A 26,141-nucleotide genomic window follows, 5' to 3' on the forward strand; every position below is an offset into this window, starting at 1 on the left:
CTAATAGCAAGTTAGGTGGTACAAAAATCGTTTTCAGATTTACAATGTGGGGGCAATAGAGATAGGTTGTACACATACAGCACTAATGTTTCCAAAATAATATATACTGCTTTAAACCAGCCACAGACTTGTCAAATCTCAGCCAGTTCAGCAGGGACTATGATCAATCGAGGTACTGACTGTGTTAACTGGGGGTGTGGGGGGGTATCTATGATCAGCTTTACATTCTCCTGAAGTGAATCACAAAACACAGAGACTGCATGATGCCCATGACAGTTCAGTTTCATACACTAGGACATTTTCTTTGGATGTTTTTGTTCAAATACCGTATTTGCCAGCGTATAAAAGACGACTGGGCGTATAATACGACCCCCTAATTTTCCAGGTAAAATTTTGGTTTTGGGATATACTCGGCGTATAAAAGACGACCCCCTTTCTACTAGTCTGCCTGGAAGCTGAGGGGTAGCCAGAACCACCATTGACAGAAACAAGCTTTTTTCAAATCTCACTGTGCCATTACATTACATGCCCCACTGTGCCAATACACCTGCCCCACTGTGCCATTACACATGCCCCACTGTCTCAATCTCACTACCTTCTCCTGTTTGTATGGTTTGTCAGGCTGCGGGCATCCATTATTCAAAAGCCGCGCCTCCTCCTCCATGCTGTTCCGTAATAGGCGGAACACTAATTTTCCCAGCAGAGCCTCTGTTCAATGTTCCGCCTATCACGGATGTCCTCTCGTCGGAGACCGAGGATGAGAAGGCATCCGTGATAGGCGGAACACTGAAACAGAGGCTCTGCTGTGAAAATCACAGAACAGCATGGAGGAGGAGGTGCAGCTTTTGAATAATGGATGCCCGCAGCCTGAACACACAGGTACCGGCGTATAAGACGACCCCCGAGTTTTAAGGCATTTTTTTTACATGCCAAAAGTCGATATTTTTTATTTTTATTTTTTTCTTACCCACTTCAGACTCCACCGAAAAGTCGATCTTATACGCTGGAAAATACGGTATTATAAATACAGAATGATATAATGTGTGGTGGAAGTTTTGCTGTTGGTTCAATATCTACATGCATAACATTTATTAGATTTTAAACTATTAAAAACATTGAGGTAGTATTAAGGTTGCAAGAAGCCACTGTTGTACTTTAAAAAGACACACTCCAGCTTTAGCAACAGGTTACACCCATATTTAGGGTGTAACATGGATTATTGTGTGGTGGTTCTTTTCCCCTTCAGCAGCTGCCACTTTTGAACAGGTAGAGAACATCAGTTACACAATGAAAGCTAAATATAAAGGTTCTTGCTTCCAGTTTTGAGTGGCCTGCGAGAATGTCTGTTCAGACCTCTAGTTGATAGATGTTAGTCTCCATTATGGTGCAGTCCTTTAACAAGGATAAAGAAGAACTTGTCTTTGAGAATGTGCACATATGCACAAAAGAAAAATAAAAGCAGCTTCACCAAAATGTAAGGCCTTCAGTTTTTCCATTCAGATTCTATTTTGCCCGCAATTTTTTTTGTGTCCGTTTCTCACACACACTAAAAAAATTTGTTTTTATATATATATATATTAATTAATAATAAAAAAAGAGGGGGGGGGAGAAGGACACAACATGGAGGGCCTAAATCAAATTGAAGATTGTATGGAAATGGACTAAATTATTTCTCCATTTCCCATTGAATGCAACTTCAAGTGGATCAGCCAGTTAATTTGTTACTATAAGAACATTTAAACTTTTTGCTCCATATAAACAAACATTCTGATCACTGCATGGAAAAGAGAAAGAAGACTGTCAGCAGCACAGAGCTGTATATTATTCAAAAAGTGCAGGACACATAAAACAAAATATATTTGCTATGTTTTTGTAGGACAGGAAAAGACACCGAACAGGGAACTGAGCAATGTCTCAACTCAACAATAAGCCACAAATTGGGCTTCTGGCAGGGGAGGTGCCGGCATGCATGAATGCAAGTAGTGAAAAGGTATTTTCTCCCTACAATGGTTTATGCCATAATTGGATACTTGTGTTATTATCCTGGGTTTGTCCAGTATTTGGGACTACGCTATTCTGCCTGCATTCATGTCTGTACCATAAAAATATATATTTTTTTAAACAAGAAAATAAAAATGCTAGAAAAACAAGGCGATTTTAAATTTATGGACCAGTATTTAAATTTTCAAGGCTCAGAAGTCTACTTAGCCAGCCTGTGACAATATTCAGCCAATATTCCATCCCCCCTTTTAAATCTATAGCTATTGTCTGGGAAAATCCAAAATGGACAACTTTATCCTTATCTGAGGATCGTGAGGTCGTGAGATTCCTCCAGATGTCAGGGTGTGCATATGGACTTTTGATAACTGGCTAATCATACATCAGTATGGACTGAAAGAACTTAATCTTAGGTTTGTAGGTACGTTTTGTAGCCGTTAAATTCCAGGAAGCGACGATAGATGAATGAAATGAAGATGCAAAGCATTACTGAAAGAATCATGTCAACCAGAGACGCCACGTCAGCAGAACATTACCCGGAAATGACTCTTGTGCAATAGTAATTACTGAAGAAGTGAACAGGGGAAATGATGCAAAAACAAGAGTCAAACTGCTGTGGTTTCCTATGCAAGATGAGTTTTGTTTATTCAAATGCCAACCTTCTGAAAGTATTCTAAAGCCACATCTCCTAAAAGGGTCAATAAATGTCCTGATGTGAGATACCTTGAAAAACAGTGGTGTTTAGATATCAATGGCAGGCCACTCAAGTTCAAAGATGAAACGTAAGCTAGACTGACATGCCCAACTCATTGTTAAAAAGGAACCTCAGTGTGATTTTTTTTTTTCTTTATTCAAAGCCCAGTTTCTGTGTACATATAGGCTTGTTTGTTAAGGTTTTCTGCATATATTTTGCTTAACCTTATCGACTACAGAGATAATTGTTAAGCATTTTAATTTATAGTAAGACGTGAGAAATTTGTGCTTTAAGAAGCCAGAATCTCCCAGCATGCCATGGGCATACACGAAGAAATCCTCACATTCTATTAATGCACACAATGGTTTGTACTCAAAGATTGGGTGGGGGCGGGTCTCTGTGGCATAATACCAATAGCGTTAGCATGGGAGATCTCTGCATCCACATTGTGTGGATGTGGGGATTCTGTCAGGATTTTATTCAACCCACTGGTTGAATGACAAAGAAACTGTGTGTATACGCTGCATAACAGGCCACATCACCTGTTTGGCACCAGCACTGAGGACCTGCAGCTTAGGTGGGAGGCATTAAAAAATCATCTTCCTGCAAGTTGGATTGCATGTTAGGTAATATCACCTCCCACCCTTTAGAGCACATATTGCAAATGGTTTGGAAGATATTCCTGATAGCGACTGACAAAGGCATTTTGGCAAGTATTACTGAAATAAATTTAAAGAATTAAATTCAATCCCTGCAACAAAGCAAATATTCTTACTTAAGTGACTTTTTCAACAACATTGGTCCTAAAGATTTCCCCTGGTCCAGATTCACAGTAGAAAAGCAGTCTCTCATTCTTGTGGGTCCTGGGTATGGTAGCAGATTTTTTGCCTCACCTGTAAGGAGATGTGAAAATTATTACTTTAAATTGATGGCGACTATGCATTTTATCAATCAAAAAAATAAAACCCATAATGATCAGTATGAATAAAAAGTATTGGACTAAAAAGGCAACTATTCTGCAGCTGCCAAAAGAAAGATGCATGTTGATTGCAGGTGTCAAAGTTAGGTGCACATGCATTTGTTTTTACTAGCAAATTAGGAATCACACACTTTCTGGAGGTACAAAGGATATTTTGCTTTTATCGGTACTCACTTAAATGGGATTGTAAAGGTAAAAAAAATGAGCTATTGGCTTGTTATTTATCATTTTAAAGGGGTTGTAAAGGTACCCCCACCCCCCTAAATAGCTTTTCTTTACCTTAGTGCAGTCCTCCTTCACTTACACTCATCTTTCGATTTTGCTTATAAATGTCCTTATTTCTTCTGAGAAATCCTCACTTCCTGTTCTTTCTGTAACTACACACAGTAATGCACACTTTCCCCCTGGTGTGGAGAAAGCCTCTTGAGGGGCGAGCAAGGATTGGTCAGGACGCGATCTACTTTGCAGATAGAGAAAGGAGCTGTGAGTTAGTGGGCCCCTATCTGCAAAGTAGATCGCGTCCTGACCATCCTGCTCGCCCCCCCTCAAGAGGCTTTCTCCACACCAGGGGGAAAGTGTGCATTACTGTGTGTAGTTACAGAAAGAACAGGAAGTGAGTAATTTCTCAGAAGAAATAAGGACATTTAAAAAGCAAAATCGAAAGATGAGGTAAGTGAAGGAGGACTGCACTAAGGTAAAGAAAGCTATTTAGGGGGGGGGGGGGGGTACCTTTACAACCCCTATAAAATGATAAATACAGCCAAAGCTCATTGGCAGTACTTCTCCTGTGGATCACAGGACTGCAGTTCGTTCTGCATTCCTGTGACCAGTTTTCAGACAGCAGGCTGAAGCTGGCTGACGTCACAGAGCTGGTCCAGGCTTTAAGCAAGATCGCAACAGTGAAGTTGGTATCCACCCATATACCTGTTGACCGAACACCCGGCCTCAGCAAATAAAACATAAAATAAAAAATGTACTAGTAAATAGGCTATATTCTGAAGGAAGTGTTGATGCCAAATACAATTTAAAGCAGAGCTGTAGCCAAATATGAAAATAAATAGCCCAGCTTTTGCAATAATATTCACCTTAAAACCGAAATCGACAATGAAACAATAAGTAGCACAGGGATGATCTCATCCCTGTGTTATTATGCTTTATCCACCTATCAGCATGCTTCTTGTCAGAACAACGGTTCGAATTGGCTCCTTGTTCTGCTTTCCTCCACTAAAACTTTATGGACTTGCAAATGGAGGATAACCAAGTCAATGTGGGCACTTGCACTGCTTGCTTTAAAAAATAAAATAAAAAACAAGGTAATTTTGGAAATGGATGGTGGCAACATGTCTCAAAACAGCTGGGAAAGGGTGGCGTTTACTGCAGTGTAGGATAAACTCTTCTTTTAAACACCCTCTGTAAACTTCTGGGAACTGAGGGAGACCAGTTGTGCTGGAGTTTTAGGATAGGAATGTTACCTCCATTCTTGCCCGATTTAGGGTTCTAACTGCTAAACAGTGCTGGGTCTTTGTTGTATTTTTCATTTCAAAATGTGCGCACAATTTTCAATTGGTGAAAGGTCTGGGATAGCATGCAGGCCAATTAAGCCTGGGCTCTTCTACGCCCAAGGCCATACTATTGTCATAGATGCAGTTTAGCATTGTCCTAATGATATATGCAAGGCCTTCCTTGAAAAGATGTTAAATGAATGTTAGCGCATGCTGCTCTAAAACCTGGATTTTACATCTTTCAGAAGCGATGGAGCCTTTCAAGATGTGCAAGCTGGCCCATTTCAATGCACCCTTATACCATCAGAGATCCAGAATTTAGTAGTGACCTCTAATGGCAAGCTGGAAGGTCCCTCTCCTCTCTTTAGTCTGGAGGACGCGATGCCCACGTCAAATTTAGATTGGTCTCTGCCACAGAACAGTTTTCCACTTTTGCAACCGACCATTTAAAATGAGCTTTGGCCAAGAGGAAGATGGTGGCATTTCTGTATCATTTTCAAATATAGCTTCTTTGCAGGTTAGAGCTTTAACATGCATTTTTGTATAGCACATCGAACTGTGTTCACAAAGTGATTTTTGGAAGTATTTCCTGAGCGCGCTGCAGGGAGGTCCATCACAGAACTATGTCGTTTAACGCAGTGCCATTTCTAGGCCCGAAGATCACCGGCATCAAATATAGTGTTTCGGCTTTGCCCCTTGCGCACAGAGATTTTTCCAGATTCTCAGAATCTTTTGATACTACGGTGCCTTAAAAGTATTCATACCCCTTGACATTTTCCACATTGTGCCTTGTTACAACTAAAAACAAACTTATTTTATTCGGATTTTATGTGATAGACCAACACAAAGTGGCACATAATTGTGAAGTGGAAGGAAAATGATAAATGGTTTTCAAAACCTTTCATAGCAAAATATCTGAAAAGTGTGGTGTGCATTTGTATTCAGCCCCCTTTACTCTGATACCCAATAAAATCTAGTGGAACCAATTGCCTTCAGAAGTCACCTAATTAGTAAATAGAGTCCACATGTGTGTAAATTTAATCTCAGCATAAATACAGCCGGTTTTTTTCATAAATTATGGGACACATAAAAGACTATAATCATGACTCCTGGGATGTCCCATTGCACATGAGGGGAGGGGAGACACTGCAGCCACCATTGGCACAAGGAAACTACGCCACAGCCTGCAAAACACTGCTGCCAAAAGCAGCATCCTTGACCACCTTATGTCCACCTGGTAAAACCGCATTAGGCCCCTTTCAGACGTGCGGACCGTATGTCCGCTTTTTCATCCATCCGTTTGCGGATAAAATAAAAGGGACATACATTGGTCCCTATGTGATTGCGGGTGTCAGCGGATAAACATCCGCTGACACCCGTAATCACCCGCCTCCGCAACGATCCGATTTTGCGGACGGAAAGAAAACCCTATTTTTTTCTTTACTGATCCGCCCTCGTGTGAAAGGGCCCTAAAGGTGTGAACCGAAGACCAAGTTGGAGCTTAGCAAACCTGAGCCACTGATGTCTGGTGACAGATGTCCAAGAGCCCCCAACATCCTAGTAGATGAGCCTTATGCTTTCATGCGAAAGGCTTTGTCAATAGGCCGATGGATCCATCATGAAATGGTCACTTAGAAGCTGCCTGACCTTTCCTAGACCCTCAAGAAGTATGAATAATGAATCTGACGGTTGTAGACAATTACAAATAATCCTTGACTGCCTAAACTACATCGAATGTGTGCAGGTACTGGTCTCCCAGCAACTGCATCAGGTGGAGGAAGAAGGATGGGAAAACAATATGCGGATTTAAATGAAAACTAGACACCTTCGGCAAAAAGACAGGAGGAGTTTATAGTACTACCTTGTCCTGATGGAGTATTAAAAAATTTCTCCACAGGAAAGGGCCCGTAATTCCAACATTCCCCTTGCCAAAGTAATTGCCACCAGTGTTAATTTCGACCAAAACATTTTAGTCTACTAAAATACAACTAAAACGGCATTTTAGTCAACAGACTATGACTAAAACTAAATTGAAATTTGACTTCAAAATGAACACTGGTCTGTAGTGCATGTTCATACCTCAATATAATAAATAACAGATTAGATTTTTCACTCCAGCAGTATTTAATGAGTTTGGAAATTGTAGAGAAAGGTTAACTAATGCATTACAGTTTAATTACACCCATTAGATTTTAGACGACTAAAGTGAGTTTTAGTCAACTAAAATGTACTGGAGATTTGGTCGACTAAATACGACTAAAACTAAAACAATTGCAGAAGACTAAAAACGTGACTAACACTAAAATGCCATTTTAGTTCTAAGACTGAGGCCTCGTACACACGACGAGAATCTCATTGTAAAAGAAACGTAGTTTTCCTCGATGAGGTTCTTGTCAAGCTTTCCTTGCATACACACTGTCAAGACAAAATCTCGTCGTTCTCAAACGCGGTGTGGTGACGTACGACGACACTATTAAAAGGGGAAGTTCGATTCAACTGTGCCACCCTTGGGGCTTGCTTTTGCTAATCTCATGTTACCGCGTGTTAGGTAAAAGTTTGGTGAGAGACGATTCACGCTTTTCAGTCAGTTACAGCGTGAAAAATGTGCTACCTCCATTACGAACGGCTACTTTACCGAAGGTGCACTCCCGTCTCATACTTTATTCTGAGCATGTGCGGGTTTCTAAGCATACACACGAACATGTTTCTCATCGTAAACCAGCCCGACAAGAACCACAACGAAGAAATTGAGACTCCCGACGAGAAAAAAAGAGCAGGTTCTCTTTTTCTCGTCGAGATCACGACAGTTTTCTCGACGAAAAAACAAACACATGACTGTTTCTCTCTGCAAAAATGCTCTGCCAGCATTTTTCTTGATGGATTTTGACGAGGAAAAAACGGTCGTGTGTACGAGGCCCAAGACTAAAACTACCAAAATGAACACCGATTGCCACCAAGAAAAAAAAAAAAAAAAAAGAAGGACTTCAACAGGACTATTGGAATCTCATGAACTGGCTCAAAAAAAAGTTTCTGCAAGACAGACAAAACCAAAATTCAAGTCCAATGGAGACAGGGGAGACTAACAGGAGGAACCCATACGGGTTACCCTCTGAACAAAGTGAATATCAATTAGAAGCAATTGGTCTCTAGTAAACAAACTGTCAGGGCCGATGTCTGGCTTTTAATGGCACTCAAGGCCAAATTAACTTCAACTCCAGGTTACAGAAAAGCCAAAATGCAACCTCTCACACACTTACAGAACACAATACTCAATGCCGAGACAAGGACTGTCGCACACCAAGTTCACGATGTTGGCACATTACGGGGTTGATTTACTAATCAACTGAATTTAAATGCAAACAGTCTGTGCATAGATCTGAGGGGAACATTCAAGGTAAAAAAAAAAAAATTGCCATTTTGCTTGCACATGATTGGATGATAGAAAACAGCAGAGCTTTCCCCTCATTTCAGAGCTTCTTCCTCAGATCTAGCGCACTTGCTAGTGCACAGACTATTTGCCTTTAGTAACTCACCCCTATGCCTCTTGGGCCAAGCTGACATGACTAAAATTACCAGCGTTTTTTTTTTCTACCGAATCCCGCGCAACAGACCTGGAACTGGTGTTACTAGGCAGTGTTTCTCATTCCAGTCCTCAGGCCCCCCCAACAGGTCAGGTTTTCAGGGATTTCCCTCAGATGAAAAGGCTGTGGTGATACTAAGGCAGGTGAAACTGATCAAATCACCTGTGCAAAATAATGAAATCCTGAAAACCTGACCTGTTGGGGGGGGCCTGAGGACTGGGAATTGAGAAACACTGTACTAGGGCAATCACATCAATTGCCTGTGGATTTCTCATCCTGGAGACAAACTTGTCCAGCTTCGTAATGAACCTGGATGATGAATGATAAATATCTGGTGTATCCCAATGCTGACAAATTGCACTGAACACCTCAAGACGAAAGGACCACTCCCCCGGAATCAATTGCTGGCGACTAAGGGATTCCGCCTGCCAATTCTCCACACCTGGGATATGCATCGCCTACAGGGCCGGAACATGACGCTCTGCCCTGACCAGAATATGGTCTGCGCTGCCTGACCCCTAGTGCCCTGATGGTTGATACAGTGCCTTGAAAAAATATCAGTACCCCTTGAAATTTTCCAACCAAAAAAAATAAATAAAAAAAAATGTATTTTATTGGGATTTTATGTGATAGACCAATGCATGCCATGTATATATTTGTACAAATTTTTTTTTTTAAAAACATTTATCATCTTACTTCCACTTCACAATTATGTGCCACTTTGTTGGTCTATCACATAAAATCCCAATAAAATAAATTTACACGGTTGTAGGGCCGAAACAACGAATCGATTAATCGACAACTAAATCGATTACCATTTTCATAATCGATTAAAAAAACAGTTAGCCCTTATAGTACATAGAGAGCAAATAATCAATACTGTATTATATTAATACGAAAAATCTTTTTGTACATTCGCTGAATGAAAGAATGTTGTTTGAATATTAAAAGCATGTGAAAATTTCTGAACGAAAACCACATACATGGTCTGAAAAATTCCTTTGAACAAAAAGTTTTTTATTACTTCTAAACTTCCCCGTCACTGTGGTTGAAAACGAACGTCGATTTGACCCCAATGACGATTAGATAATCTAAACGAACGTTCTTAAAATTATTGATTTTTGAAGGAACACTTTGTTGTATGGCCACACTTTTAAGGTTTATTAACCGAATAATGGAAACAATAAAATCAGCCAACTAATCGATTATGAAAATAATCGTAGTTGCAGCCCTACATTTTTGGTTGTAACATGCTAAAAATTTGGAAAATTTCCAAGGGGTATGAATACTTTTTCAAGGCACTGTATATACCACCACCGTGGCATTGTTTCGATGGACTGTGGCTGGTGCCCTCCGCAGCAGACTTGTGCAGTAAACCAGCACAAGTCGTACCGCCCGAAGCTCCCAAAACGTTGATGGGTAAACTTTCCCTTTTCCTAAGGAGACCACGCTCCCCTGCACTGAAAGGGAACCTAGAATGGCTTTAAAGCCATGCCAGACTGATTACTATTTTCCATGCAACTGGGAGAAAAAAAAAGGACTTCCCTCTCTCCAAATTCCAGAAGAGGATCCCATCCACCAGTTTAAGGCCCAAGACATACTGTGGCTAGGTACATTTCCAACGACTCAATCCTCCTGTTCCGATCCAACAAGATATATTTCTCCAATGGACTGGAATGGAACTACGCATATAAAATTGCCTCAAAACATGGCAACCATATTCCCCAGCAAACTCATGCAAATAGAAAATTAAAGACCACCTGTGACTTATTCGTATTAATACCCATTTTCAGGGAAAGACTCTTTCCTGGAGGTGAAAACCACCTTTACTCGCACAGTATATAGCAGTGATGGCGAACCTTGGCACCCCAGATGTTTTGAAACTACATTTCCCATGATGCTCAGCTACACTGCAGAGTGCACGAGCATGGAAAATGTAGTTCCAAAACATCTAGGGAGCCAAGGTTCACCATCGCTGGTGTATAGGATTAGGCCCAGATACTCAAGCTCTGTGCTGCTGCACACTGATGTCCTCCAGATTGAAAACCCACTTTTGCCTTAACCAAAGTGCTTACGTTCTCCAAACAGGTCGTCAGATACCCCAAGATGCATTGCTCTTGAACCTCCAACAAGCCCATCACTGGGACCAATATTTTTGTGAAAACCCAAGGAGCTGTGGCCAGCCCAAGGGGTAGGGCCACAACTGAAGCTGCGGTTCCCCATCATAAAATTTTAAGAATTTCTGATGCACATGAAATATATGTGCTTCTGTGAGCCTGAGTCAGAGTCAACCACTCCTTCCCCCTCTCCAGCCCGGTGCTTCAGTGAGCGCTAGAAGGGCATAGGAAAGAACGGTGACTTTTGGAAAAGTTTATGTTTACCTATCCCCACAACAGTCCCTCTGTGGGGAAATATAAACTTTGCCATACAAGTTTATATTTGGTATTATTTTTCAGTACTAGGAATGGTCTCATGGCATATTAATTCCCTCAGATATTATCCCTATATGTACCCTTTGTGCAGGTCCCGGGGCCGCCATTCACACCAAGGGAAACAGGCAGTTTCCTACTGCGCATGTGCGAGTCTCGCGCCGACTTGTGAATGGGCGGCTGCTCTCTGGGAACACACACAGTTCCCAGAAAGCCGCGCGCTCCATTCACTAAAATAAGATGAAAAGAAAGATAGACCGCAGCTACGGAAGGGGCAGATTACGACTTCCGCATAGCAACAGGTATTTCGGGTGAGTATACTTTTTATTTTTTTATTTTTTGTTTTCTATTTTAGGATTTTTGGGCTACAAAATTTTTCCTGGGTGGAACTCCACTTTAAAGTGCAAAGGAGCGATTTGGGGTCTTTTTAGACCCCTGATCCCTCCATAAAAAAATAAAAAAAAAGGGGAGTACCTGTCACCACCTATTACTGTCACAAGGGATGTTTACATTTTTACAGAACAGAGATTTATCAGTGTAAATAGACAGATCTCCGTTCTATCAGGAGAGAGGAGACAGATCTGCTGTTCATACCAAGTATAAACAGCGACTGGTCTCCTCCTCCAGGCAGTTCCACATAACCCCCCCCCCTCAGTTAGAATCACTCCCTAGAACACACATTTAACCCCCTTAATCGCCCCCTAGTGTTAACCCCTGCCAATGACATGTATACAGTAATCAGTGGCTATATTTAGCACAGATCGCTGTATAAATGTCAATGATCCCAAAAAAAAACGTAAAGTGTTCGGTCTGCTGCAATGTCGCAGGCCAGTTACAATTGCAGATCACTGCCATTACTAGTAAAAAAAATATATATAATATATGTTAATAATAATAATAGTGAAAAGCAATCAATATATGCAAAAATATGTAGCAGAACACATATCAGCCTAAACTGAGGAAGACATTTTTTATATTTTGGGGGGGGGGGGGGGGGATATTTATTATATCAAAAAGTTAAATATATTGCTTTTCTTTCAAAATGTAAGCTTTTTTTGTTTAGTGCGCCAAAAAAATAAAAACCGCAGGGGTGATCAAGTACTACCAAAAGAGCTCCATTTGTGAAAAAAAAAAAGAAAAAAAAAAAAAAAAAAAAGAAGGACATACATTTTGTTTGGGTACAGCGTTGCACGACCGCGCAATTGTCAGTTAAAGCGACGCAATGCTGTATTGCAAAAAAAATGGCCTGGTCATTATGGGCAAATCCTGCCGGGGCTTAAAAGGGGTTGTAAAGGTACATGTTTTTTCACTTTAATGCATTCTATGCATTAAGGTGAAAAAGCATCCAACGATTAGCGGCCCCAAAGCCCCCCGTTTACTTACCTGAGCCCTGGAAAGTCCCGCGTCTTGAACACGCTGGCTTCTCTGCTCATTCATTGGATGATTAATAGCAGCGCAGCCATTGGCTCCTGCCAGGGGGGGGGGGGGTGGAGCTGAGTGATGATACAGTCGGCGGCCATAGACCCTGACTGTATAACGGGAGCACGCCCGCAAGCTAACCCCCTTGGGAGAGCACTTCCCAGAAGGGGGTTAGCTCTTGTGGGGAGGAGCAGAGACGGCCACAGAGGTACCCCAGAAGAGGAGGATCGTGGCCACTCTGTGCAAAACGAGCTGCATAGTGTAGGCAAGTATGATTTTTTTTTTTTAAATAACAAAGGGAACCTTTACACCCCCTTTAAATCTATTGACAGGATTCATTGACTACGTACCTGAAAAATCTGTTTTTTCAAACACATTTTTGTTTTGAAGGTGTACTGGTCCAATGTACAGTCAGCAGCTACCTACCAACCAACCATGTTCACCGATACAACATGCAGGAGCGAATATTTTCTACGCCCATTAGAAAAGCTTATTGAGGCTGTATCTGCCAGGTCCTCTCCTTGCCTACCACCCTGCAAGTAAAAGCTATTCAAAGCTTGTTGAAGAAAGAAGAAAGAAGAAAAAACACACTTTGGGCAATTAGTATGCCAAGCCACCCATCTAACAGTCTAAATAGTCTGGCCAACCTTTTAATCACAGTGATGTGGCCCCCTTCTCCAAAGCTCTACTCTAGTAAGTACTGACATGCAGCAGGGGGGGCGGCTGTTATGAAAAGAGACAGATCATTAGCATACTAAGCACACTCTTATAAGCAAGCAAAGAAAAACTATTTTACTGCATTACAGATTCTAAAAAGGCATTTTGCAATTAGTATTTTTAGTATGTTTAATTCACTGAATACACCTTGTTGGAAGTTACTTCATTTGGGGTGATCTTTGTCATAACTTGGGCTTCTATGGGCAGCTCCCAAATAAGCACTCTGCCAATTATAATCATTTCTATGCAACATAACTTGCTATCCACCATGTTTCTCAATTGTAATATGTGAAAAAAGTCTCTGTTGCTTATCGGAATTACATTTGGTTTGTCATATTATAACGCAATCCCTGTTCCAGCCGGTTCACATTGGGGCGACTCAGCCGCCTGACAAGTCGCATCCCATTCTATTCACCAGAACCATTCTAATAGGAGCGACGCAAGTCGCTCCGACTTAGAAAAAAGGTTCTTGTACGACTTCGGGGGAGACTCGGGGCGATTTGCATTGACTTCTATACAGAAGTCATTTTGCCAATCGCCTCTGAAGTCGTCTTCAGGACGACTTGCCGAGTCGCCCCAGTGTGAACCGGCTCTTAGGCACCCAAAATGTTAATTGGAATACACTTTTGTTGAAAAAAAAAAAAAAAACACACAACAAACACACACACACACACACACACACATACATATGGGTGATCTATGCCGGATTTATAACAAATTTTGTTGCAGATTCTTTTTCTGCTCGGTTCACACTTGTGCGATGCCAGATATCACGTGATTCACAACCTATTGCTGTGCAGATACCATGCAATGTCTGTGTGATGCAAATTCAGCCACACAGTTTGTATGGCTGAATTTGCACCAAAATGGTGCAGGACCATTTTTGTTGTCCGCACTGGAATCAGATGCATGGGTGTTTATACCTATGCGATCCAATTCCTTGCACCATTTCACACTGCGATCTGCAAACCAATCTGGGGGCGTCATTAACTTTGTATTGACACCCGCAGCAGTTCGCAGAGGGCAGTGTGAATGCTGGCGATTCAGGAACCCACACTGGAATCACGCTGGTTCCCGCATCACACAAGTGTGAACCCAGCCTGTTTCACCATGTCCTTTGCAGACATATTCTGAATGGGAGGGTCTGGATCATTATAATCCCTTGCTGCACTGCCTGTGTTCCAATGTGAACAGCTTAGTGTGTGCATTCCCACAGAAGTATTTAACCCTTGGAGACTCTCACACTAAAATTTGACTTGTATCTCAGTGCAGACTGTCATGGAAATGTTATGAAGATGTATTTAATATGTATTGTCATAGTGTCTCCCAGTGTTAGTTCTCCTGCAACCCGCTCTAAAGAGCTGACTGGGGCAGACCGACGCTGGTTGAGTCCAGTCTAGTAGTGGAAAATGTTTTAAGGTTGGAGAGTAATGTTTGCAGAGTGGGGATATGTCCACTGACGAAGGGCCCCTGTGCGTTAGCGGGGACATGTTCGCGCTGCAAGGACATTATTGGTTATAGGCGGATGTGCGCTCTTGGCTCTTGTCTGATCAGCATGGTCGGGATTCGTAGCACACGCTGGCAGATAGACTCCCTTCCACAAGGGATAATAGTATAATCTGGGTATGCATTGTTGAAATAGCGAAGAATAAGGATTCCTATCAGCGGTAAAAACGGAAGTCTTGGGTTATGACCAGAAATGGCATCCATGTTTGTTTAGCTCCCATTTACCCTGTCTCTGCTCAGACACACCCATCAGGATCCTTTAATTGTATCAAGTGTATTGTATTGGACATCCTGTTAGAGGGATGTCCTTATATGGTCATATTCCTGTGTGAAGATCACATGATGTGACATCACTTCCTGTTGGGATTTTAATAAAAAAAAAGAAAAAAAAAAAAAAAGAAGAAGAGCAACCAGGCAGTCATGTTGGGATGCTGAGATGAATAATAGTCTGGTGATGTCTCTTTACTTGAATCAATGGGAAAGCGAATGAATGGCGAGTGGACTTTTAGCTTGAGATGCATTATATCACAAAGACGAAATGTGTGCTTATTTAGCACAAGGGGAAATGGCTGTGTGCTCTGCATACAACCCATTCCTCCATGTCAAGACATCTAAAAAGGAAATTAGTAAGTCAATCACACAAGCAGGAAATATTTCTGGGGGTGTTCCATACACCAAATGATGTATAGAAAACTTTTTTTTTTTTATAACATTAAAAGTACGATTAGACTTGTCTATCAATTGTACATGCTACATTTTTATTTACTACATTTTATTTCACAAAAGTGATGTTATCCTTTAATAGGTTCACTTTCTACAACTACTACACTTGCACAAACACACAAACTCTAGGGCTTCTGTTGTCAGATCCTCCATAACTGGGTGGGAGAAAACCCATGCAAAAAACAAACAAAACACTATACTCCCAATGCCCAGTGTTCTGTCAGAATCGACGACCCATCACATTCGGTAACGCAAGTGACGTTTCGTCAGAACACTAAAACGCCCATCTTGGTAAACCCTGCAGTCAAAAGGCGGCAGTGGACACCCAGCCCATAGAGTTCACAACTATGGGCTGGGTGTAACAAGATATCTGCTGCCGCCTTCTAACTACAGGCTTACTATGGCCGAGTGCAGGGTGTACCAAGATGGGCGTTCCAGTGTTCTAAAGGAACGTCACTCCGTTAACTAATATGATGGGTCGCTGATACTGATGGAACAGGCACTTGTCTGTCTTGCTAGCAAAATGTAATGCTTTAAGTATTAGTTGTCTCCATTATGCCAGCCAAATGCCAATCAGTGCTGCCTTTCAGTGCCTGCCCATCAGTGCTGTGCTGCTCATCAGTGCTGCCTATTAGTGACTTCTAAGTGCCACCTCATTGGTGAAGGAGAAAAATGTACTTATTTACAAAAAAATTGACAGAAACTAAGAAAAACCTTTCACATAATGTGTAAAAACACCCCCCCCCCCCAAAAAAAGGGGGTATCGGTAATCAGCATCAGCGTGTATCGGTACTTGTACTCGGTCCTAGAAAAGTGGTATCGGTGCAACCCTACTATGCAGACAGGTTCCCTTATTGAATTGCCAATTCCCCAAAAAAAAAAAAAAAAAAAAAAAAGTTGAGTGCCACACTACTTATATTATTGCATCCACTCATGTCAGCCTCTACTTATGACACTCCTGCAGTATTGGAAGCTTGCATTGGTTCATTGTGGTCGTCCCCCGACCGCAAAACGCAAAAACTAATGGTGTCTGACAAACATGGGGACATGCAAGTATGCGTCCTTGATGACGACCACAGAGCGCACCGATTCCATCCTGAACTTTCACAAAGCAGTTCAGGGCCTTGAGATCCAGGATCGGTCAGACCCCCTCCTTCTTTGGGACTACAAACAGGTTTGAATAAAACCCCTGAAACTTTTCCAGAAATGGTACGGGCATGATCACCCCACACCAGCAGATCCTGTACGGCCCCAAACAGGGCCACCCGGCGAATCGGAGAAAGCTAAAGGTTTGAGGGAAAAAAAAAAAAAAAAGAAATCTGTTTGGAGGGCAAGAGAGAAACCATCTTGTACCCTGAGGAAACTACTTCGCAAACCCACCAGTCGGAGAGCAGTAAAGACCACCGAGCTGCGAAAGTGCGAAGACGACCCCACCACCCAAGTGTCGGGTGGGGGCAGACCTTCATGCGGTCGCAGGTTTGTTTGGCTTGCAAAACCTGCAGCTCCGGGCGGACGTAAAAGACGCTTATGAGCCGAGAAGGAGGACCCATGCCTACGACATGGCTCCTTACCCTTCCTGGATTGCGGGAGCAGAGTACTTACCTCCCGTGGCATCCTTGAGGAGGTCATCCAGCGAGGCTCCAAAAAGACTCTCATTCTTAAAAGGTAAATCAAGCAAGGCCTTCTTAGAAGCCTGGTCCGCGGACCAACATTTTAGCCAAATCAGGGGACGCAGTACCACCACAGAGACCGAGGCATTGGACAGGAACGGAATCGTGTCCAAAGCCGACTCGCACACAAACTTAAGGCCCTGTACTAACTGGTCGGCCAGTTTCACACAGGTTGTTGCTCTTTTAACTCGTGGTGCAGCATCTTTGCCCACTCAGTAAGTGTCTGAGACACCAAGGCCCCGCCGGCCACAGCAGGGAGCGGGCCACTGCCTCAGCCCTCCTGTCCGCAGGGTCTTTGAAGGCAGGAGACCCCTCTACCGGAAGCGTGGTTACCTTGTTTAACCTGGACACTGGGGGGTCCACAATCGGTGAAGTAAATTTTTTCAGGAAATCTTCCTCAAAAGGGATAATGGACCGCTATACATTTGGGGACCGAAAAAGTCCTCTGCGGACGTTCCCATTCCTTGTATAGAAGTTTGTCCAGATAAGGAACACAAGGAAACACCTTTTCAGAGCGGATAGGCTTGCGGAACCTGAAAGGGACCGACATCTCTGTAGATGCATCCGTCTTATCCTCCAATTTAAGAGTATCCCGCACCCCGGTGACAAGTGCTCCAACAAGTGCCCTATCGTGCACCGACCCGGACACGGAATTAGAGGTCGACCGATATATCGGACGATTTTTGACATTTTTTTTATTTAATTGGCATCGGCCAATTGTTTTAAAAACACCAGCCGATTTACTTCAGCGCGACTTGCAAATAACTTCTGTATCATAGAAGTCAATGCAAGTTGCCTGAAGTTTCCCGTGGAGCGACTTGTGTCTGGGCAGCCTGCCAAGTGTGAGAAAAGTGAGACAATGTTTCTACTTATCAATGAACTGAACTAGAAGTTCTCAGTTTAACAATTTAACCACTTAAGGACCGCCTCCTGCACATATACGTCGGCAGCATGGCACAAGCACGTACAGGTACGTCCTCTTAAGTGCCCAGCTGTGGGCGCGCGCCCGCGACCCGGTCCGAAGCTCCGTGACAGGATCGCCGCCGGAGTCCCACGATCGGTCCCCGGAGCTGAAGAACGGGGAGAGCTGTGTGTAAACACAGCTTCCCCGTTCTTCACTGTGGCGCTGTCACTGATCGTGTGTTCCCTTTTATAGGGAAACACAATCAATGACGTCACACCTACTGCCACACTCCCCTACAGATAGAAACACAAATGAAATCACACTTAACCCCTTCAGCGCCCCCTTGTGGTTAACTCCCAAACTGCAATCGTCATTTTCACAGTAAACAATGCATTTTTTGTTGTGAAAATGACAATGGTCCCAAAAATGTGTCAAAATTGTCCGAAGTGTCCGCCATAATGTCGCAGTCACAAAAAAAAAAAGAAAAAAAAAAAAAAAAAAAGCAGCTGATCGCCGCCATTAGTAGTATAAAAAAAAAAAAAATAACTAAAAATGCAATAAAACTATCCCCTATTTTGTAAACGCTATACATTTTGCGCAAACCAATCGATAAACGCTTATTGTGATTTTTTTTATCAAAAATAGGTAGAAGAATACGTATTGGCCTAAACTGAGGAAAAATTATTTTATATATTTTTGGGGGATATTTATTATAGCAAAAAGTAAAAATTATTGCATTTTTTTTCAAAATTGTCGCTCTATTTTTGTTTATAGCGCAAAAAATAAAAACCGCAGAGGTGATCAAATACCACCAAAAGAAATCTCTATTTGTGGGGAAAAAAGGACGCCAATTTTGTTTGTGAGCCACGTCGCACAATTGTCCGTTAAAGCGACGCAGTGGCGAATCACAAAAACTGGCCAGGTTCTTTAGCTGCCTAAAGGTCCGGGTCTTAAGTGGTTAAAGACTAAGACCCGGATTCAGATAGAGATACGAGGGCGTATCTCCTGATACGCCGTCGTATCTCCGAGTTCCGACGGTCGGATCTATGCGGCCGATTCATAGAATCAGGTTCCGCATAGATCTCCCTAAGATCCAACAGGTGTGAGTGACTTACACAGTCGGATCTTAGGCTGCAATCTCCCGCTAGCCGCTAGGTGGCGTTTCGTTTTTTGTACGCGACGAATATGAAAATGTTATATGCAAAGAGTTCCGCCAATTCAGAAACGAACGCCCGCCGCTTTTTTTTTACGTCGCTTGCGTTCGGCTTTTTCCGGCGTATAGTTACCCCTGCTTTGTGAGGGGTATCCTATGTTAAGTATGGAGGTCGTTCCTGCGCCGAGTTTTGAATTTTTACGTCGTTTGCGTAAGTCGATTCAGAATACAGCCGAACGCAAGTTACGCTCACGCCGAAACCAATGACGTCCTAGCGACGTCATTTGGAGCAATGCACGCTGGGAAAAATCGCGGACAGCGCATGCGCTGTTGGATCGGCGCGCCTGATTTAAATTGTAGACGCCCCCTAGCCGTGGAATTTGAATTCCGCCGGGGGATTTACGATACGCCGCCGCAAGTTTTGAGGTAAGTGCTTTCTGAATACAGCACTAGCCTCAAAAACTTGCGCCATCGGATCGTAAATCAGATAGAGCTTTAGATCCGCGTAATCTATCTGAATCTACCCCTAAATCTTTCTTGTTGCTTACAATTAAAAATCCTGTATTTTCTGCTAGAAAATCACTTCGAACCCCCAAACATTATATTTTTTTTTTTTGAGCATAGACCCTAGGGAATAAAATAGCGGTTGTTGCAATATTTTATGTCACACGGTATTTGCGCAGCGGTCTTTCAAATGCAATTTTTTTTGGGGGGGGGGGGGAACTTTAATGAATTACAAAAAAAAAAAACTAAACAGTAAAGTTAGCCGGTTTTTTTTTTTTTTCTTCGTCCAAAAGTTTTGATTACCTGTTTTTGTGCCGGCTTCCCGATTCCCTTACCGAAGATGGCCGGGGCAGCACCCAAGAGCCGAGGGAGAGATCGGCTACGGGTGCCAACATTGCGGGCACCCAGGACAGGTAAGTGTCCATATATTAAGTCAGCAGCTGCAGTATTTGTAGCTGCGGACTTAATTTATTTTTTTTCTGCGGAACCCCACTGCTTTCACACTGGAGCGGACAGGCGTTGACGGTAAAACGCAGCTAGTTTTAGTGGCGCTTTACCATCATTTTAGCGGCGCTATTCGGCTGGTAAAAATAATAATAATAATAATAATAATAATAATAATAGGCATCATATATCGGCCACCGCAACTTCTAAATATGAGCATCGGCCAGAGAAAAACCCATATCGTTCGATCGCTACACGGAATCATACTCACTGTCTGAATGGTCGTGGTCCGCGTCTTCCGATACATCAGAACTAGGGCCCGGGAGGAGCAGGTGGGCCCCAAATCAGAGTCAGAAACATCCCTGGAAGATGGGGGGGTGGGGGGGGGGGGGGGGTGTTTTTTACTCCCCTTTTTCCCCCCCACACACCGCAGCCACCCTGGCAACAAAGGCCTCCACAGAAACAGCAGATGCAGGGGCACCAGTTGATATCACGTGTATGTCTGGGGAAGAAGCATCAGCTTTGGACGCCATGCTAACCCACGTGCCTGACCCCCTTGGGGACGCAAGCCAAAGCACACAGCCCACCCTCCTTAGATGCTTTCAGGATGCCCAGAGAAAAAGAAAAAAAAAAAAAAGAGAAAATCTCCAAAGGGCCCACAGGGAGCCAGGTCCTACTCCTATGCTAGGCAGAAAATAAACTGATCTGCTGCATGCAGAGAGAGGGGTTGTACCCAGAGGGACCACCTCCTGGGCGGTACTGTACAGTTTTAAAGTTGTATTAACATATTAACATGTTTCTGCCTAGTCCTCTCCTGATAGAAGGCCAATACCCTATTGTCAAGATTATGTTGCTGTGTCCGTCCATGAACAAGTACTTTTCACTGTAGGTTTAGTGGTCATTGGTGATCCTTTAACAGAAACGATAGGCCAATACACACTGCAAAAACAGACAAAAATCTATCTGTGAAAGATAAAACCAGTGCTATCTAATATTTGTTAGCACATTCACGTTTGACACACTCCTTTGAACAAACGTTGTAAGAAAATGCAAATGGTTTTTAGACCTCACTTTTTACTGAGGGGGAGCAGGACAAGTGGCAGAGCGATTAGAGAAACAAGTAGGAAATTTTCTTACAAAAACACCAGAACCAGGAGATGATCTTAAGTGTGTGGGTGGAAGACAGAGCAAGAACAAAATTACTTACTACTAGCCAAGATGTCCCTCTGTATTATTTAAAGGGGGATGTAACATCCAACAAAGATGCTTTACCACTATACCCATACCACCATAAAACAAAAAAAAAAAAAGTCTTTACATATACACTAGGCAAGATTTGCCCATTTTACAGTAAAAAGCACCGATGGTAATAAACCTTAGGAAAAAATAAATAAAAATTGCTTCGCAATAGCCATTTCAGCGCTGGGTACAATCACACCTGTGTAAGCCTTTTTCAGATGTCCTATAAACCCTCCACTAGAGCAGTTGTATTCTGTAGCATGGCATAAAAGCCCAACTCCAGAGAAAAGGGAGAGGAAGAATTAGGCAAGTAAAACTGCTTCTCTGTCCCCCATATGTAACAAGTATTTAACCTCCGCAGTGTGGGGATTTCCGCACTGTAAAGGATTTTTACATTCCCTAGGGTTCAGTTTTATTGCTTTTTTACATGTTGGCATCATTAGGGAAAATGCTCACGGGCAAATGATCGTGCACCAATTGCTTAATTCTTTTGTTGTTATTCTGTAATCAATAAGATCATACGATTTATTGGAGTCGACTCAACGTAGAAACAAGACTTGCACCATTTTCAGCAACACCGTACGCCACAAAATTAGCGCACTGGGGTGTTCGGTATTGCAGACAAATTTTCAGTCACTGTACATCGGTGTTGGAATGCCGCAGTCAATGAATGGCATTAGAATATCTGCAGCCAATCATGAATTTTATGGTATAGGTATTGAGCTAGTCTTTTGGATCTGGAACACATTAAGCAATACAGTGGAACCTTGGTTTGCAAGTAACGCGGTTAACGAGCGTTTTCGCAATACGGGCACTGTATTTAAAAAAATACTAACTCGGTTTGTGAGTGTTGTCTTGCAACACGAGCAGGATTCAGGCCAAAGCGGTGTGCAGTACCGAGTATAGCCCGAGGTGGGGGGGGGGGGGTGCAGGAACCAAATGGAAATACTCCGTTTCTGAGCCTTTCCGAGGGCAGCCGAGGTGTACTCGGGTCTTTCCGGCCGTTTGAGGCTGTCCAGTGCCCCCCACCTCTGGCCACATGTGGTATTGCATGCCATTGAAGTCAATGCGCAACAAATTATTTTCATTTCGTTTCCATTGACTTCAATGGGGAAACGCGCTTTGATATACGAGTACTTTGGATTACGAGCATTCTCCTGGAACAAATTATGCTCGTAATTCAAGGTTCCACTGTATAGGTTGGACTTGTGTCTTTTTTCAACCTCACGTACTATGTAACTATGCGATGTTTACCTCTATACACTTTTTCTTTTGCCAACTATCAACTTGTTTTTTTGAGAAAGAGAAGGAATAGAGAAAATGTAGTTAGTTAAATGACCACTGGGTAAACACAGTCATTACAAGACATTCATATTTTTACTAGCTTTCACCTTCAGAGATTTTACTGTAATAAATATAGTGGTCTGTAGATTAGCCAAAAGGGGGAGTGCTGTGTGGCTCAGTGCAATCGATCTTCTTTCTGCCGTATTAGTGCACTTGGGACAGAAACAATTGAAGTGATATTAAAGAGGAGCTCAAGGCTCCCCCCAAAAAATTACCTACAAATCCTTTAGCTGCTGACTTTAATACAAGGACCCTTACCCGTCCAGGGATCCAGCAAAGTCCTCACCTGAACTGAATCTTCAGTCGGCTTTGGGTGCAGGCACTGCCATCTCAAGTGAGGGAAACATGAAGTGAAGTCTTCCGTTTTCACAGCTTGTTTCCTTCTGCGCATGCACAAGTCACGCTGCGCCTTGTGAATGGTCCCGAGGGGGGTGGAGAGTAAACTTCTGGCTCAGATTGCCACAGCGAGCGCTTGTCAAAACCAGGTACCTGCTCTCCCTTCCACCCCAAAAAGTGCCAAATGTGGCAGTGGAAGGGGGGAGTGGAGGGTCCAAAAGAGTAGAGCTTCCCCCTTTTTTTTGGTGGAACTTAGCTTTAAAGGCTTTTTTTTTTAAATAACAAACATGTTACACTTACCTGCTCTGTGTAGTAGTTTGTACAAACCTGACCCGATCCCCCCAGAGCTTCTGGCTCCTCCCACCTGCCCAGTGCCCCCATAGCAAACAGCTCCCGAGCCACAGCTCTGTGTCCATTCACACACATCTGTGGCTCGGCCCCACCCCCTCTCTCCTCATTGGCTCCTGCCTCAGCCAATGAGCTGAAGAGAGCCAAGGTTCTTGTGCACATCGCTGGATCGTGAAACTCCCGTAAGTATTAGGGGGCTGCTGCAGCGAGAAGGTTTTTTACCTTCATGCATAGAATGCATGAAGGTCTAAAAACAAGCCTTTAGAACCACTTTGAGCACTTTTTTTTTTTTATTATTTGCACTAACATGCAATTTTTCAGGAAAAGCTTTAGGAGTATGCCCCCTTTATCAAGGTCCATGCAGTACTAATGCACAAGGTTTTAGCAGACAAGACAAATCTTAAAAAAAAAAAAAAAAAAAAAAAAACACAACAACACACACACTGTATTAACCACTTGACCACTGGGCACGAAAACCCCCTTAATCACCAGACCAATTTTCAGCTTTCGGTGCTCTCACAATTTGAATGACAATTACTCAGTCATACAACATTGTACCCATCTGAAATTTTTGTCCTTTTTTTCCCACAAATAGAGCTTTCTTTTGGTGGTATTTGATCACCTCTGCGGTTTTTATTTTTTGCGCTATAAAAGAAAAAAGACTGAAAATTCTGTAAAAAAAAAAAAAAAAAAAAAAAAAAATCTAGTTTCTGTCATATTAGCAGGTTATTTCTCACACACAGCATATGCATACTACAAATTACACCCCAAAACACATTCTGCTATTCCTCCCGAGTATGGCGATACCACATGTGTGCGACTTTTACACAGCGTGGCCACATAGAGAGGCCCAACATGCAGGCGTTCTGGAGCACCCAGGCCAATTTTGACATTTCTCTCCTACATGTAAAAATCATCATTTATTTGCTAAAAAATTACATAGAAACCCAAAACATTATATATGCTTTTTTTTCAAAGACCCTAGAGAATACAATGGCGGTTGTTGCAACTTTTTATCTTGCACGGTATTTTCGCAGCAATTTTTTGAACGCGTGTTTTTAAAAAAAAACAGTTTTGTGCTAAAAAAAAAACAAAACAGTAAAGTTAGCCCAATGTTTTTGCATAATATGAAAGATGAAGTTACGCCGAGTAAATAGATACCCAACATGTCACCCTTCAAAATTGCACACGCTCGTGAAATTGCGCCAAACGTTGCTACTTAAAAATCCCCATAGGCGACGTATTGCAAGGTATTGGAGTATTGAGGGTATTGCGGAGTATTGGGGGGGTATTGCAGAGTATTGGGGGGGTATTGCAGAGTATGGGGGGGGTATTGCAGAGTATGGGGGGGGTATTGCAGAGTATGGGGGGGGGTATTGCAGAGTATGGGGGGGGTATTGCAGAGTATGGGGGGGGTATTGCAGAGTATGGGGGGGTATTGCAGAGTATGGGGGGGTATTGCAGAGTATGGGGGGGGTATTGCAGAGTATGGGGGGGGGTATTGCAGAGTATGGGGGGGGTATTGCAGAGTATGGGGGGGTATTGCAGAGTATGGGGGGGTATTGCAGAGTATGGGGGGGGGGGTATTGCAGAGTATGGGGGGGGGGGGTATTGCAGAGTATGGGGGGGGTATTGCAGAGTATGGGGGGGGGTATTGCAGAGTATGGGGGGGGGTATTGCAGAGTATGGGGGGGGTATTGCAGAGTATGGGGGGGGTATTGCAGAGTATGGGGGGGGGTATTGCAGAGTATGGGGGGGGGGGGGGGGTATTGCAGAGTATGGGGGGGGGGTATTGCAGAGTATGGGGGGGGGTATTGCAGAGTATGGGGGGGGTATTGCAGAGTATGGGGGGGGGGGTATTGCAGAGTATGGGGGGGGGTATTGCAGAGTATGGGGGGGGTATTGCAGAGTATGGGGGGGTGGGTATTGCAGAGTATGGGGGGGTGGGTATTGCAGAGTATGGGGGGGTGGGTATTGCAGAGTATGGGGTGGGGTATTGCAGAGTATGGGGTGGGGTATTGCAGAGTATGGGGTGGGGTATTGCAGAGTATGGGGTGGGGTATTGCAGAGTATTGCACTCATCATTATTTTTATTTTGCAGAGTATTGCGCAGGGATGGCTGGATCTGTGACTGCAATTGTCACAGATCCAGCCCACAGTGCGGCAGCTGCTGCTGCCGCCCGATCCCCCCCCCCCCTCCCTCTCCTCTCACACTGTACCGAACGGTACAGAGAGGAGAGGGAGGAACCGGCGTCATTACATGACGCCGGTTTGTTTACAAGTGATCGCGCCGTCATTGGACGGCGCGATCACGTGGTAAGGAGCCGCTTCCATTGGCTCCTTACCGCGATCCGTGTTGCTGCGGGTCCCGTGGACCCGCCGAGCGCCGGTGATCGCGTGTGCGCGCCCGCTCGGGCGCGCAATTGTGACTCTCTGGGAGGACGTATATTGACGCCCTCCTAGAGTTAGGGAACCGCCTTGTAGCCGTATTTCGGCTATAGGGCGGTTACCAAGTAGTTAATACATTTTGTTTTAAAGCAAGTACCTAATTTTTAGTAGTGCTCCCTCCCACTTCCTTATTCTCCAGGTGAGAATGATGAGCTATTGGCAGCATACATTTGCGTACTTTTTTTCCCCACAAATAGAGCTTT

The 26,141-nt window shown here is 43.3% G+C and overlaps 1 protein-coding gene across 1 annotated transcript in view; it reads right to left on the bottom strand.

Moving 5' to 3' along the window:
- RASA2 (RAS p21 protein activator 2) overlaps nucleotides 1-26,141 on the bottom strand; it is a 158,062-nt gene that overhangs the window by 93,398 nt on the left and 38,523 nt on the right. Inside the window, exon 2 of the mRNA XM_040348803.1 lies at nucleotides 3,468-3,585. Within this exon, the coding sequence (XP_040204737.1) occupies nucleotides 3,468-3,585 (118 nt within the window). The remainder of the gene's footprint in view (nucleotides 1-3,467; nucleotides 3,586-26,141) is intronic.

Source organism: Rana temporaria, chromosome 4 (genome assembly GCF_905171775.1).
Source record: "Rana temporaria chromosome 4, aRanTem1.1, whole genome shotgun sequence".
Classification (NCBI taxonomy): domain Eukaryota; kingdom Metazoa; phylum Chordata; class Amphibia; order Anura; family Ranidae; genus Rana; species Rana temporaria.